The 17,145-nt window shown below is 42.0% G+C and overlaps 1 protein-coding gene across 1 annotated transcript; it reads left to right on the top strand.

The window, feature by feature from the left end:
* Nucleotides 1-4,446: 4,446 nt before the first annotated feature.
* Nucleotides 4,447-15,513, top strand: LOC116980187 (EEF1A lysine methyltransferase 3-like). Its single transcript, XM_033032284.1, has 3 exons — nt 4,447-4,736; nt 13,246-13,357; nt 14,642-15,513. Exons 1-3 carry the CDS (start codon nt 4,602-4,604, stop codon nt 15,052-15,054), a joined length of 660 nt encoding a protein of 219 aa, XP_032888175.1. The 5' UTR covers nt 4,447-4,601; the 3' UTR covers nt 15,055-15,513.
* The last annotated feature ends 1,632 nt before the right edge of the window (nt 15,514-17,145 follow it).

Below are 17,145 nucleotides of genomic sequence, written 5' to 3'. Positions count from 1 at the left end.
TAAATAGGATGAAAAAAGAAGCAAAGTGCTGGAGTAACTCAGCAGGTCAGGCAGTATCTCTGGAGAACAAGGATTGGCGATGCTTCAGGTTGGGAGCATTCTTTAAACTGTGGGGAGAGGAAAAAAGCAGGAAGAGAGGAGGGGCTTGACAACATGTGGCAGGTAATAGGTGAATACAGGTGAATTCAAAGGTGTATACAGGTTTCATTACAAAGAAGAAGAAAGATTCTAACTGGAGAATGAGGCGACCATGGCTGACAACGGGAGTCAGAGACAGCATAAAACTATCTTTAAGGCATATAACATTGCATAATGCCTTTTCTTTAAGGCATAATATAACTGCAAAGATTAGTGGGAAGCCAGAGGATTGGGAAGCTTTTAAAAAAACCCAACAGAAGGTAACTAAAAAGGCAATACGGGGAGATGAAATATGAAAGTAAGCTAAAAGAGGAAAGGAAAAGTTTCTTCAGATATATAAAGAGTAAGAAAGAGGCAAGTGTAGACGTTGGACTGCTGGACAATGATGCTGGAGAAGTGATAATGGGGAATAAAGAAATGGCATAGGTATTGAATAACCTTTTTTGCATCAGTCTTCACAGTGTAAGCCAACAGCAGTCATGCCTGAAACTCAAAAGGGTCAGGGGTGGAAGTTAGTGGAGTGACTATGGCTATTGCTAGGGAGAAGGTGCTTGGGAAGCTCAACGGTCTGAGGTAGATAAGTCTGTACCTCAGTGTTCTGAAAGAGGTGGCTTCAGAGATTTTGGAGTCATTAGTTGTGATCTTTCAAGAACCACGAGAGTCAGGAGGGGTTCTAGATGATTGGAAAATTGCAAATATTACTCCCTTGTTCAAGAAGGGAGCAAAGCAGAAGAATGGAAATGATAGGCCGGTTAGCCTGACTTCAGCGGTAGATAAGATTTTAAAGTCCATTATAAAGGATGAGGTTTCTGAGTAATTAGAAGCTCATAACATAGGCCGAAGTCAGCATGTGAAAGGGAGATCTTGCCTGATGAACCTTTAGAAATTCTTTGAGAAGGTAAATAGCAGAACAGACAAAGGGGAGTCAGTGGATGTGGTTTTCCTGGATTGTCCGAAGGCCTTTGATAAGGTGGCACATGTGAGGCTGCTAAAGAAGATGAGAGACAATGGTATCAGAGGGAAGATATTACCATGGACAGCAGGTTGGCTGGATGGCAGAAGGCATAGAGTGGCAATAAAGGAGGCTTTTTCAGGTTGGCTGCCAGTGACTAGAGGAGTTCCACAGTGGTCGGTGCTGGGGCCGCTACTCTTCATGTTGTATATTAATGATTTGGACGAGGGGATTGAAGACTTTGTGGCCAAGTTTGCAGATGATACAAAGATATGTGGAGGGGCAGGTAGTGTAGAGAAAACAGGGACTCTGCAAAAGGACTTGGACAGGTTGGGGGAGTGGGCAGAATTGTTGCAGATGAAATACAGCATAGCAAAGTGTGGAGTCATGCATTTTGGTAGTAGGAATAAAGGTGCAGATTATTTTCTAAACTGGGAGAGAATTCAGAGGTGCAAAGGGACTTGGGAGTTCTGGTGCAGGATTCCCAAAAGATTAATTTGCAAGTTGAATCGGTAGCAAGGAACATGAATACAATGCTAGCATTTATTCCGATAGGGCTAAAATACAAAAACAAGGATGTAATGCTGAGGCTTTATATGACACTGGTCAGACCATAGTTGGAGTATTGTGAGCAGTTTTGGGCTCCATATCTGAGGAAGGAAGTGCTGATGTTGGAGAGGAGCTTCACGAGAAGAATCCCAGGGATGATTGGGTTAACATATGATGAGTATTTGAAGGCTCTGGGGCTGTACTCACTGAAGTTTAGAAGGATAAGGGGGGACCTTGTTGAAACGTACTGAATTGTTAAATGCCTGGAGAGAGTGGATGTGGAGGGGATGTTTCCACCAGTGGGAGAGTCTAGGACCAGAGGCCATAGCTTCAGAGCAAAAGGACATATCTTTAGAAGGGAGATGAGGAGGAATTTCTTTAGTCAGAGGGTGGTGAATTTGTGGAGGTCAAGTCAATGAATATTTTTAAGGTGGAGATTGATAGGTCTTGATTAGTAAGGGTGTCAGGGGTTATGGTCAAGGCAAAAGAATGGGGTTGAGAGGGAAAGCTATCAGCCATGGTTTAATGGCGGAGTAGACTTTATGGGCCGAGTGGTCTAATTCTGGACATAACTTATGAACTTATGAATTTACTCGTAAGGGTTTTTGATTGATAGCAGATGGTTGGATACAGACCAGGGATAAAAAGAGAAGGTGTGAAACAAAAGGATCGAAGAGTTACAAATTGTGAAGCTAGAGGAATGAATGGAGGTGAAGGGGCCAAGGAGGGGAGAAATAAATGCGACTCCAGATGGGGCATAGGGGAGGGGTGGAGAAAGGTGGTGTGGGAGAGAATAGAGAGGGGAGATTTGTAGTTACCTGAAAGTGGAGAGTTCAATGTTCATACCATTGGTTCAAAGCTACCAAGCGGAATATGAGGTGCTGTTCCTCCAGTTTGCATGTGGCCTCACTCTGGCAATGGAGGAGGTCCAGGACAGATATGTTAGTATGGGAATGCGAAGAGGAGTTAAAAAGATTAAAGATCGACGTTTGGTCTGGTCGATGTACAAGATGACCAAGATGACTTCCGTTATGGCAGAAATTGTGAGATTCCTTTTAAAGCCTAGCTGTGATTGTGGACGCAGCCCAGACCATCACACAAACCAACCTCCCACCTATTCACTCCATCTACACTTCACACTGCTTCAGCAAGGCCACCAGCATAATCAAGGACGAGTCTCACCCCGGTCACTCCCTCTGTTTCCCTATCCAATCAGGCAAAAGTGTGAAAACGCACACCTCCAGAAACAGGGACAGTTTCTTCCCAGCTGTTATCAGGCAACTGAACCATCCTATCTCCAACTAGAGAGTGGTCCTGAGCTACCATCATCTACTTATTGGAGACCCTTGGATGATCTCTAATCAGCCTTTTCTGGACCTTATCTCGCACTAAATATTATTCCACACATCCTGTATCTGTACACTGTGAGCTCCTTGAGTGTAAGTCTTTCCGCTGACTGGATAGCACGCAACAAAAATTATTTTCACTGTAACTCATTGCACGTGACAATAAACTAAACTAAACTAAACTAAGTTAAACTGGACTAAACTAAACTAGAATTGAAAATGCTGAGTTGTGCAATCCTGATATTAAATACTAGTCCTGGTTGCCTGGGAATAATGAAATACGTTGCATTTAGGCTTGTTGAATATCAGTGTAACAATGAAACAATTTATCTGCACAACCATTGGCAGGCATCAGATGGCAACTGCGTTGCAGTTAGAGGTTTCAACACGATCGAATTAAGTATGAAATTAATGCAATGCCATTGCAAAACTGTCAACAGTTCAAGCAATTTAAATAAAGTAGGGATTTTTAAAATCTGCTCTTTTTTCATTGATTAAGAAATTTAATTTTCCAATTTGCCCTATTGAATGCCACGACATTTTTTGGTGTTGTTTTGCAGCGGTTAAGAGTAATTTGTAACTTTTTTCACTCAAGGCTGCACAAATACTTTAGATAACACAACTTCCTGGCATTGATGTTAGAGGCACACAGGGAGGTATGCAAGACTCACCACCTCCTTGTAGGTTTTTGAAAGTGCATTTTGAGCAAGTCATTGTTTACTATGGTGTCCTTCTGCTGAACGTAAGTAACCTTGTTATATATTATTTCACAACAGTTGTATCTGTAAGTTTGAGAAGAAGCAATAGTCGCAAGTAATTGACTGAAGTGGTTTGACAAATACCTAGGAGCGAGTAAGATGAACTGTCTCGTCCAATTTCTCTCACAACTAAGTTTCGATGCATGCTATGGGCTCCAGAGCTTACTCGCATTAGAGGGAGAAGTAATATGGATAAAAAGTTCTGTTTTGAGTGCATGACTGATATTGAATCTCAGGGAGGAGGTAGGCGAGAGGAATTAGGGGTTGATGGTGTGAGGATTGGGGGGAGGGGTTCGCTGTGGTGAAGCAGGAAAACTGGAACCAGAGTGGTTTATAACAAATAGTTACTCAGGGGGAAGTTACAGTATAATTCAGAAGCATATTGAAAGAGATTTCAAGAAAGAAGAATATAAAAAGCTACTGGATCATTAAGATTCCGCTAGATCCATATGGCTGTCGACAGTCAAAGGCATAAATCCAAAGAGCTGAATGTTTTTTATCTGTTGTCCTGGAGTTTCTGACAGATCTGAGATAAAATGTATGCTCACTGTCAAATATTGCCAACCGCCTCTACTTCCGAAGGTCAGGACAGTAATTCACGGGATCTTTGAATTGCTGCGAGTTCTCGTAATCTATTTCATCCAACATGGAATTTAAAGAGTTTACTTTGTGCTTAAAAACTGTGCTGAAATATTCCGCAGACTTTCCAAATTGTTCCACACATCTGTCTTAATAGATAGAAACACACAAACTCAAGACATGAAATTGTTAAAGATCCATATTTGACGCTTGGAAGGGATCTGTTGGGAGAGCAGCAGGGATCCACTGGAGAGCAAGAACTACAGATCCAACAAGAAGATGGAAACTGAGAGTTACACTGACCCTGCCAATAGCTACATTTTGGAGAGAAACTATGAGTTTTGTGGACATAAGCTGTGGATCAGTCAAAGCGCTGATTCCGTGCTTGCATCTTCCAGTTTTATATGGGATGCTGTAAGTATACTAATCTGCTGCTAATTCAATGATTGCTAAGCTTGTTGTTGCTTTCAAATATATAAAAGAAAAGTCTGGATCAATAGGTCTGTGTTCTGCATTGCACGTTTTTACAAACAGCTTAATATTGGTGAAAAATAATACAGATTATAACACATTTAAATATTTAGTTTAGTTTAGAGATACAGCTCAGAAACAGGCCCTTTGGCCCCCTGAGTCCGCGCCGACCAGTGATCCCCGCACAAAAGCCAGCTGGCGACTCACACTCGACCAGGATGATCTCTCTGTCCCCTAACTCCTGTTACCTTCCCATGAAGCCGTACATAAGCTCAAGGAACAAAACCTCAGTTTTACTTTACTTTAGACTTTAGAGACACAGTATGGAAACAGGCCCTTCGGCCCACGGAGCCCCACGTCGACCAGCGATCACCCCGTATACTAACACTATTTTACACACTAGGGCCAATTTACAACTTTTCACCAAAGCCAATTAACCTACAAACCTGCACGTCTTTGGAATGTGGGAGGAAACCGGAGCATCCAGAGAAAACCCGCGCAGGTCACAGGGAAAACGTGCAAACTCCACACAGACAGCACCTGTAGTCAAGATCGAACCCGGGTCTCTGGCGCTATAAGGCAGCAACTCTACTACTGTGCCGCTATGCTACCACATAACTTTGATTTGATTTGGCATGTTATAGCCTGCTAAACTCAAGATCATTAATTTCGTGTACACAAAGGAACTGCAGATGCTGGTTTGCAAAAACAAAAGATACCAAATGCTGGTATTTCTCATCTGGTCAGGCAGTCAAGACTGGAGAACATTTCGTTGTCTCTGTACTGTACACTGCACAATGACAATAAAGATTGAATCTGAATCTGAATCTGAATCTGAGAACATGGATAGGCGATTTTTCGGGTTGGGACACTTCTTCAGACTAATGAAGGATACCAACCTGAAACATTGCTTATCCATGTTCTCCAGAGATGCAGCCTAACCCGCTGAGTTCAGAGAGTCACACAGCATAGAAACAGGCCCTTTGGCCCAACTTGCCCAAGCCAGCCAAGATGCCCCTACAATGCTAGTCCACTGATAAACACAAAATGCTGGAGTAACACAGCAGGTCAGTAACTCAGCATCGCTGGAGAACATGGATATGTGAAGTTTGAAGAAGGGTTTTTTTTTTTTTTTTTTTTTTTTTTTTTTTTTTTTTTTAAATTAGAAGTTAATACAATACAAAACAATACAGTGGCACCTAATTTTAGGTGCCAACTATGTCATACCATAATCCATTCCATGTACAACCTCTGGTTTTATGTTATGAGAAGGAAGTAAGCAAGACAAGAAAAAGAAAACAATAGAAAGGGGAAAGAGTGGAAAAATAGATGGTAGAGAGTAGAAAATGTGAAGTGTGTATATAAAAAAATAAAAATAAAAAAATAAAATAAAAAAGAAAAGGTGGAAAGTAGAAATAGAAGAGAAGGCCCCTTAAAAGAGAATTTTTCAAATCTATATTCGGAGATGTAGATCTATCCACGTCATGAACTGAAATCAGCAATCCTTATGGTACCGCTGCATCACATGATTCCAAAAAGTCGATGAAAGGAGACCAATTCCTTAAGAATTGGTCATATTTATCTATTAGTCGGAGTCTCATTTCTTCAAGGCGTGCTATGTCCATCATATTCCTAATCCACATTTTAACAGTTGGTATAGCTGTATTTTTCCAAAATTTAAGTATCAATTTCTTTCCAATTATTAACCCATAATTAAAAAAAACATTTTGGTCTTTATTTAAATTGGTATCTTCTCCTATTATTCCAAATATAATCCATTCCATTTTGGGTTCTATTCTTGACTTGAAGAGCTTTGTAAATATATCAAATATATCACTCCAAAATTTATTCAACTTTGTACATCCTACAAATGAATGTGTTATATTAGCGTTTTGAAACAAACATTTATCGCATCTGGGAGAGACGTTTGGATAAAATTTATTCAACCTCGTTTTTGAATAATATAGTCTATGTAATAATTTGAATTGAATTAAATTATGTCTTGTATTAATAGAACAGTTATGTGTATTCATCAAATACTTTTCCCATCTATCCTTCGAGATCTTTATCATTAGCTCATGTTCCCAATCTTCCCTTAGTGCTTCTGTTGAGGGTGATTCTCTATATAATATATTATTATAAAAGTATGATATTAATTTTTGTGAATCAGCCTTAATATTCATTGCTTCTTCTAAAGGGTCTATTACTGGTATTAATGTCACATGTACCTGAGTGCAAAAATTGGTTTTGGATAAACCATCTGCACAAGAATACAATCAAATGCTGCAGAATATAATGTTACAGGTACAAAGAAATAGCAGATAAAAGAATGGTTGCAAGTGCTGCAGAGGGATGGGGAATATATTCATAGCTTATAAGAGATCCGTTCAAGAGTCTGATCGGCACTGAGTTGGCACTGCTGAACAGTGTACCGAGATACGTAGAACATAGAACATACGTAGATCTGTAGGGGCGCTCCTCTATGTGCAGCCATGTCAGCAGCGCGTCAGTTTTTTCAACTTTTTTAAATATTTTAGTATGTTTTAAAGTATGTATTTAATGTTCCTTCGTGTGTTTTGTGTGGGGGGTGGTGTGGGGGGGTGAGGGGGAAACCGCTTCGGTCGCCTCCTCCATGGAGAGGCGACTTTTTCCAGGTCGCCTCCCCCGTGGCCTAACATCAAGGATCGGCGCGGCCTTTCCCGGAGACGCGCCCGGGGCTTCAGCGGCGGGCGCAGCATGGACTCTCAGCGTGGAGCGGGTGAACCCTCGCTGGGGCTCGCTGGAGGGGAGCGCTCTGTTTCGCTGGCCCGGGGCAGCCGGCAGCCTGAAGTCGCAGCCTGAAGCCGCGGTCTGCAGAGCTCCAGCTGGTGCGGCGTCTACAGCCCGGCATCCCTCGTGGGGGACCCGGGGGAAGAAGAAGCCATCACTGCCAGCCCGCGGCCAACTTCTACTGCGGGCCCGGCGTGGACTTACCATCACCCCTGGAGGGGAGCTTCGACCGCCGGCCCTGCAGTCTACGGTGCTTCTGGCTGCGGCGGAGACTTTAAATCTCGACCGCCGGCCTGCGGCCTACACCATCTTAAAGCCACGGTCTCCGGTGAGGAAGAGCCGATCCTGGACTGACTCTGGTCTCTGGTCCTGTACACGGGGGGGAAATGGAGGAGGACTGGCCAAATTTTTGTGCCTTCCACCACAGTGATAAATGCTGTGGTGGATGTTTGTGTTACAGTTTTATTGTGTGTTCTTTATTATTGTACTGCTGCTGACAACCCAAATTTCCACCGACCCTGGTTGTGTGGCAATAAATTATATCTATCTATCTATCTATAATATGAAGCAGGAAACAGGCCATTCAACCTAGTCTGTTCACATCCCTATTTTTCTCCGAACAAGAAAGCAGTTCTAATTACATTTAACTATTCTGTTCCTTTCATCACTTATTTAATTATAAATGTAGATAATTTCCATCTAAACCACTCACCCCAACTGCTTCAGAACACTCCATGTATCTCCAATTCTGTTTTAATTGTGCACTTTTAAACTTGTCGTAATGGGTTGTGGTTGTGGAAACCTTCATTGCTGGAAAGAATTTGTTACTGTCCTACTCCGTCTCACTCTTTTGGGATTTTAAGCAATGCTAAAACCTTTGCTCATCGTCAGTGGCGGACTGGGTCTAAAAATATTGGTTGCCAGGAGACAAAGGGGCCCCACTTCATCAGGGGCCCACTTGATATAGGGGGCCCACTTCATCAGGGGCCCACTTCATCAGGGGCCCACTTGCCATCGGGCAAGCTGACACCCTGGCCAGTCCGCCACTGCTCATCATGTAAGGAGAGGAATATGCTACCAACATATAAGGAGAGGTAGGCCTGCAATGTGATACCCCATTGATTCAAATACTTTTCCTGTCTGCATCAAAGTGCTGGAAGAAAAAATAATCAGAGTGCGGTATTGAGGGCTACTGTTCATTATCTCTGATAGGTCATGGGGAAAATGGATGGTTTTTTGAACTCAGCACTGAATATGAAACAAACAGTGAGCCCTGCTCCACTGACTAGAAAGAAGCATTGTGGAATGAACAATGTGAAAAACATTAAACAGCATTGGACATCTTGGCCGGTGTGGGCAGGTTGGGCTGAAGGGTCTGTTTCCATGCTGCATCAATCTATCACTCTAAGTGTTGTTGGAGTGGTGCTCATCCAAACAAGTGGGGAATATTCAACCATGCTCCTGACTTGTGTCTTGTAGATAGTGGACAAGCATTGCATTGACAGGTGAGACACTAGATACAGTGCATCAGCCTCTGACCTATGCTAGCAGTTGTGTCTTGATAAAGTGCAGTGAATTGAATGGGCTAAGACTAGTTTCTGTGATGGCCACTGAGGTTTTTTTCTTGTGCAGGAGTAGGCCATTCGGCCCTTCAAGGCAGCACCCCCATTCAATGTGATCATGGCTGATCATCCCCAATCAGTACCCCGTTCCTGCCTTCTCCCCATATCCCCTGACTCCGCTATCTTTGAGCCCCATCTAGCTCTCTCTTGAAATCATCGAGAGAACCCACCTCCACTGCCCTCTGAGGCAGAGAATTCCACAGATTCACCACTCTCTGTGAGAAAAAGTGTTTCCTCGTCTCCGTTCTAAATAGCTTACTCCTTATTCTTAAACTGTGGCCCCTGGTCTGGACTCCCCAAACATCGGGAACATGTTTCCTGCCTTTAGCGTGTCCAAACCCTTAACAATCTTATATGTTTCAATGAGATACCCTCTCATCCTTCTAAACTCCAGAGGATACAACCCCAGCTGCTCCATTTTCTCAGCATATGACAGTCCAGCCATCCCGGGAATTAACCCTGTAAACCTACACTGCACTCTCTCAATAGCAAGAATGTCCTTCCTCAAATTAGGGGACCAAAACTGCACACGATGCTCCAGGTGTGGTCTCACTAGGGCTCTGTACAACTGCAGAAGGACCTCTTTGCTCCTAAATCACCAGGCTAAATATAGTTGTGAATGATTGAGCCTTGCCTTTATCATTCACATGTTGGGGCCTGCTAAGCAATGGAATTGCATTAGAACTTCCTCCTATTTAATTGCCCACCACAGTAATTTCTTGCTGTGACAGGATAGAAATCCTTGTCTTGGTCTGCCGGTCGGGGATCACTTTATATATTGCATGCTGCGTTTGCCAAGTGACTTTAATTAAACTGTCTTTCCTCACCTTTGGGTGGTTTAGTGGTAACTGTTATAATGATCAGTGGTTTAATTGCTAATTGGAACTGGTTCATTACCTATTATTTCTCAGACATATTATTGCAGACAAACTCCTAAATGTAATCCAGCAATTCATGGCCTTTCAGACATAAGCTGGTCTAGTTGTCCATAAGGCAAATACAAATTATAATGGCTCTCAATTAAAAAGCCAATCGGCCTTTACTGCATGGTTGTCTAATTTCTGCACTTCTTTCCTTTCTGACCTTTCACGTCTGCTAGCAGGGGATGTTTGCACAAATTCCACTGGTGCCTTTAGTCCTTCCCCATCTCTTCTCAATGCATAGTCTCCAGTGCTAGTCTAGCACTTCGTAAAGGCTGGTTCATCATTATAATGACATATTTGATAGATATAAGTGATTTGATATTACAATGCAGAGTGAAATTCTCAAAATTGCCAATGATATCATATGCAGAGGTGTGGCAAACAATATTGCAATCAATTGAATGCAAAAGTGTGGTAGGATGGAATGAGAATTGCAGATGGAAGTGATACTGTACATTTACAATACAATACAATACAATTTATTTATTGTCATTTGAACCTCAAATGAAGTTCAAACAAAATTTGATTTCTGCAGTCATACAACAAGAAAAGCACCAAGACACACAACCAACACAATTTACACAAACATCCATCACAGTGAATCTCCTCCTCACTGTGATGGAAGGCAAAGTCTTGTCTCTCCCCTGTGTTCCATTCTTCTCCCGATGTTAAAGCACCCGGCGTGCGATGGCAAGTCCCGCGGCCGTTAAAGCCGCGCCGGGCGATGTAAGGCCCCGCTCCGGGTCATTTTCAACCCCTCAACTCGGGCAGGAGAAGTTGCCGTTTGGGGAGCTCCGAAAAACGGTCTCCCACCAGGGACGCGCGAGCTCCCGATGTCACCGTCCACCGGACCTGCGACTGGAACCTCCGAGCAGGTGGGGGTGGGAAGAGGAGTTGAAGACTTTTAGTGGTAACATTCTAAAGAGTGTGGAGGACAAGGGCGGGTGTTAGTGAGGGAGGGGTGATTTGTGTGTGTAGATTTTAGAAGGTGGCCAGACATATCAAGAGGGTGATCTGCAAATCTTATGAGATTTGGGGGCAATATGAAGGCATGCTGTATCTTTACAAATCATAAGTGGAATACTGTGCCCAGTTGTGGTACCACAGATTTGAAAGGATATGAAGGTGTGGGAAGATTTACCAGAATAGTTTCAGAAATGAGGGATTTTAACTGCGTTTAAATTGGCGATGTTGGGGGTATTCTCCTTGGTGAAAAGCAGGTTGAGCGGAAATTTGTGTAGGTTAATGAGACAAAGGAGACTCAAAGACTAGAGGGCATGACTTTAAGTGAGAGAGGCAAAGTTTAAAGGAGATGTGTGGGGCAGGTTTATTACACAGAGTGTGATCGGGGGCTGGAACGTGGAGAGTTATGAGGAAGTTATTTTTATTGTTTGGATGATAATGACCTGAAACATGCTGCCTCCTTGGGTGCTGGAAGTGGAGACAATCATTGATTTAAAAAGTAAATTGGAGAGGCACTTCAGGGTAATAAACTTTCAGAGTAACAGCAGAATGGGACAGAATGGATTGTTCTTAAAAGAGCCAGCATGGACTCTATGGGCAAATGGCCTCCTGTGCTACAATGACTACATGTGACAATATATTTCATCCTTAATCTTCAAGGACACACTATTCCTCCTGTAATTTTGTGTACACTTCCTGTAAAACTGTGTAACCTGATACATTTAGTTGCTGACCCTGAGTACCTTACATCCACGTCATAGTAAGTGAAGGGCTGTGCATCCACATGATTCATTCACTTTCTACGCGTGCCTTTGTATCAAGGACATTTGTGGGCTACATATTGTAACCTATCTTTCCATTGGCAACGTTTATCCCACACATTCACATTTTGTCTGCTATCTTGCATTTGTTGCAGTTTTTAGTTTTATCACTAAGTTGCACTGCATAAAGCAGCATTTCTGACCGTTTACTTTCTTTCCTTTCTTTTGTTTTTTGAAGTATTGTTCGTACTTTGCATTCCCTAGTCTCTCCTTCTGTACTTAACTCAAAGTCCTTGAAACTTACTAATTAATTACAATCATTAAATAATAATAATGGGTTATAGCAAGCGCTGTAGGAGCAGCAGGGTGGCACAGCGGTAGAGTTGCTGCCTTACAGCGCCAGAGACCTGGGTTCTATCCTGACTATGGGTGCTGTCTGTACGGAGTTTGTACGTTCTTCCTGTGACCACGTGGGTTTTTTCCGGGTGCTCTTCCCGCATTCCAAAGATGTACAGGTTTGTAGGTTAATTGGCTTTGGTTAAAAATGTAAATTGTCCCTAGTGTGTAGAATAGTGTAATGCCCCTGTCCCACTTAGGAAACCTGAACGGAAACCGCTGGAAACTTTGCGCCCCACCCAAGGTTTCCGTGCGGTTCCCGGAGGTTTTTGTCAGTCTCCCTAACTGCTTCCACTACCTGCAACTTCCGGCAACCACCTGCAACCTCTGGGAACCGCATGGAAACCTTGGGTGGGGCGCAAAGTCTCCTGAGGTTTCCGTTCAGGTTTCCTAAGTGGGACAGGGGCATTAGTGTACAGGGTGATCGCTGTTAAGTGCGGACCTAGTGGGCTGCAGGTCATATTTCCGCGCTGTATCTCTAGAGTCTAAAAGTTTAAAGAGCTATTATTACAAACAATGTCCTGCTTGGAAGGAGGTAATTTCTTTTAACTTATTTACGAGACCTTGAAGTTGCAAAACTGATGTTTATAGTCCATCTATATTGTGCTGAAGCCAAGAGGCCTATTAGTCCCTTTTAGATGGCAGTAAAGAGTGGATCTTGTGTGGCATAAGACCAGACTGAGTAGGGACAGCAAATTTCTAATGCACATTATTGAATAGATGCTTCTTTTCAATGAAAGTATGGTAATTTTACTGTGATCATTTACTAATATCAACTCTTTATGCTGGATTATTTCACTGAACAGAATTTAAACTGTTCAGTTGCTGTGGTGGGAATTAAATGTATGTTACCATACCTTGTGCTCTGGACATCCAAGCTCGCAGCATAGGTACTGCACTAACGTAACAAAGATGCGCCACCATATGGAATACACATTTCACCTGCAATATCTTTGCATGTTGGTCCTGCCAATTCAATGTCAACATGAATCAATTCTAACAATGCCATATTTTTCAGGGTCTTGCTCTTTGTCAGTATGTTGAAAAACAGAGAATAATATTTTCTGGTATGAAAGTGATTGAACTGGGTGCAGGCACTGGAATTGTGGGAATCTTGGCAGTCCTACTAGGTAAGTTTGTGGCGTTTAAAGGTATGATTTTCCTTTTTAATTAATTAGGTGAAATGGGGAAATTGGGATAATTACATTTTCTTTACAATGAAAAATAAATTATATTTTACATTTGTTTCCATTCCCATTCAAGCACTATCTTACCTGTCACTCAATTACTTCCAAAAGCCCTCCAACTATTTTCCAAGCACATAATTTAATGAGACCTCTTTCAGAGTGACAAAGGACTGGGACAGAGTACTTAGTTCATTGACCTAGGATGCATCCCATTCACTTGTGTTCAATATTCATAGAGACATACTGCACGGAAACAGGACCTTTGACCCACTGAGTCCCAGCCATCCATAAAGCACCCATTTACAGCAATCCGAAACTAATCCCATTATATTTTCCCCACATTCCCATCAATGCTCCCCAGTTTTAACCACTCACATTTACACATGAGGCATTTTATTGTGGCCAATTAGTCTATCCTGCATGTCTTTGGGATATGGGAGGATACCAGTGTACTGGGGGGAACCCATGCAGTTGAAGGGAGAACAGACAGAATCTAGTGAATAATGGTAATCAATATCTTTGGAAGCTTTTGGGAAGAGAAATCCTTTAACAGCATGGACAAAATAGCAGAAATTGCTGTGGAAGATGCCTTTGTTGGACGCGAGATGGCACCAAAGCATAGCAGAGTCTCATGTCCTTTGGCAAAGTATATCAGTCTTCTTGGATTCGGCAATAAATTTCATCAGGAGGAAATATCACTGGGTCTCCAGCTGAGATGACCTAAAGATGTAAAATATGCCATATAAAAACATGCTTATTTTTAAAATCCTCACCTCAAAATAATTTCTGCTTAATGCCAGAATATTCCCCAAGGCCAAAGATGAAAAATGTACTAATGAGCTCCATTGCGGATTAAAGTGTACTCTTCAGAATCCCCACTCATTTGGCTTTTAGGCTACTTAACCTTTATGTAAAAGCCCACACAGGCTGGCCGACATTCTCCTGAAATGCCTGCTGAGGTATTCCCTGGGGAGCAGCTCTGAAAGTGGATGTCAGCCAGCTACTAGATCTATGCGTCAACACTGGGCTACCACTGATTCAATCACCAGCAGGCTCAATGATTTACTTCTAGACTCCAGGGTTCAGCATAAACCTGAAATTCTATTCATTTACTCTTTCCTGCAACAGATTTTTTTTTTCTCTTTTTTTATTAAAGACTAAGGTTGAGCATTGGATTGCTATTCAGCTCTGGTCCCTAGTACAGATTTGCCATTATTTTTTTTTCAGGAGGCGATGTAACGATTACGGACCGACCAAATGTGTTGAAACAAATAGAACACAATGTTACTGCCAGCATTCCTGCTTCCTGCAGAAATCGGGTAAATATCCGTGCCCTATCATGGGGGCTTGATCATACTCAGTTTCCTACTGACTACGACTTCATTCTGGGAGGTGAAATCGTCTACTTTGCAAAGACCTATCCTTTATTATTAAAGACTCTACAGCATCTCAGCAGTGAAAGAACTATCATATACCTGGCTTCCAAAATGTGGCAGGACTTTCAGATCAATAGTTTCTACGAGGAAATTCTACCAAAACATTTTAATTGCCAACTCGTTAACAGAAACGAAGAAGATGACATCAACGTGTACAAAGTGACCAAGAAAATTCCAAGTTCTGGGGATCAGCCAGTAACATAGAAAGAAAAGTCTGTTTATCACATTATAAGACTCTTGGGATTCCTAAGGATGTTTTTCTAACATTATCCACATAAAAAAAAGTCAGTTTGAAGAAATGTTTCTTTGACTTCTTTTATTGAATGTGTTTTTCTCTGGATGTTGGACATTTTTCACTCCATCTCCTGAAGGGATGAGGGTGCAGGAGGCTGCAACTGTCTGATACATTATCTAAGGGCCATTCTTCGTGTCTGAGACTAGACTGTGGCATCTGACTATTACATTTTTTTACAGCTTTTATCTATCATTATCTCACATCAGTTGTGTCAGTGCAAGTCATTAGACTGGAGTCTGGTGTTGGGAATATGATTTCATTCCCCTCCATTGAAGTTCACCAAAATGGTCTAATCTGCCTGGTGGCGATTAGCTGGCAAATTAGTGTTCACTCAGTAAATCTGAGGCTTTATTAACGTATATGGGGAGGCAATTTTCAGCAATATAGTGCTGTAATTAATGAAGTCATTAGAATGGAGAAGTCTGCAGACAATTTGGTCCCAATATAATGCAAATTCTTTGGAGGCAAAGCTACAAATTAAATACTGGAATTATGCTAGAATTGCAGGGTTATACCAATCAGCAAAGCTTAATCAGATCGGGGCTCTTTAATCCAGAAAAGAGAAAACTGAGAGGTTGCCTGATAATAGTCTTTAAGAATATGGGAGAGTTTGACAGGTAGGCCTAAAGAAGAAAAAAACATGGTTAAGACAATAACAAATAAATACAATAGGGATTCAAAAGACACATCCCTACCCAGAGAGGGGTTAGCATGTGGAATGCATTGTTGCATTGTTGTGGAAGCTACCCAAACATTGGGGTTAAATAAAGAAGGGTGGAGATGGCTTGGGTGGAGCATGAAGACCAACATCGAACTTTTGAGCCAAGTAGCGTTAGTTTACTGCAGTAATTACCATGTCATAAAATATAAACTCGTATTAAAATAACGTGGGTTGCTTTAGTCTTTGTGCCACAAAAACAATATATTTTTGGTTTAGAAGGCCAACAGAAAATAACAGTGAAAATGATTGCAAGTCTGCAGACAGTGTTTTTGAGCAAAAACAGGGATTTGAGGTTTATACTTTGGAAAGACGCTGTTTAATGAGTGACTTCAGCAAAGTGTCTGATAGAATAAATTATTGGGAGAAAAAGGCCTGTGTAGAAGGCAAAGATGAAAATGAACGAAAAAAGACACCAGAACACATCAGGAAAATTCTATTTCTCAAATGTCTGGAATAATCCACTGTCAACATGAGAACATTACAGATTTAGAAATATTCAGATTCAGATCAGGTCAAGTCAAGTCAAGAGAGTTTATTGTCATGTGTCCCTGATAGGACAATGAAATTCTTGCTTTGCTTCAGCACAACAGAACGTAATAGGCATTGACTACAAAACACATTAATAAATAAACTGCTAAAGTGCAAATAACAGATAATTGGTTATTAATGTTCAGAGTTTTGTCCGAGCCAAGTTTAATAACCTGATGACTGTGGGGAAGTAGCTATTCCTGAACCTGGTTGTTGCAGTCTTCAGGCTCCTGTACCTTCTACCTGAAGGTAGCAGGGAGATGAGTATGTGGCCAGGATGGTGTGGGTCTTTGATGATACTGCCAGCCTTTTTGAGGCAGCGACTACGATAAATCCCCTCGATGGAAGGAAGGTCAGAGCAGATGATGGACTGGGCAGTGTTTACTACTTTTTGTAGTCTCTTCCTCCCCAGGGTGCTCAAGTTGCCGAACCAAGCCACAATGCAACCAGTCAGCATGCTCTTTACTGTGCACCTGTAGAAGTTAGAGAGAGTCCTCCTTGATAAACCGACTCTCCGTAATCTTCTCAGGAAGTAGAGGCGCTGATGAGCTTTCTTGATGATTGTATTAGTGTTCTCGGACCAGGAAAGATCTTCAGAGATGTGCACGCCCAGGAATTTGAAGCTCTTGATCCTTTCAACCAGGGTGCAATGAAATTCCTTGTTCACATGAAGATCACAGAGTAACCAATATACATGCAGAAATGACAAATACAAGCAAAAAAACAATGATGAATGTAACAGAGTGGAATG

The sequence above is a fragment of the Amblyraja radiata genome, chromosome 13 (genome assembly GCF_010909765.2).
Source record: "Amblyraja radiata isolate CabotCenter1 chromosome 13, sAmbRad1.1.pri, whole genome shotgun sequence".
Lineage (NCBI taxonomy): Eukaryota > Metazoa > Chordata > Chondrichthyes > Rajiformes > Rajidae > Amblyraja > Amblyraja radiata.
Note: the sequence above shows the minus strand (reverse complement) of the source record. Positions and strands in the feature narration are given on the sequence as shown.

What these genes read in the sequence shown, in the direction of transcription:
- LOC116980187 (XM_033032284.1), top strand. Translation starts at nt 4,602, where the DNA reads ATGGAAACTGAGAGTTACACTGACCCTGCCAATAGCTACATTTTGGAG. An exon ending in CCAGTTTTATATGGGATGCT is followed by an intron (nt 4,737 to 13,245) that starts GTAAGTATACTA and finishes CATATTTTTCAG; the next exon opens with GGTCTTGCTCTTTGTCAGTA. An exon ending in AATCTTGGCAGTCCTACTAG is followed by an intron (nt 13,358 to 14,641) that starts GTAAGTTTGTGG and finishes TTTTTTTTTCAG; the next exon opens with GAGGCGATGTAACGATTACG.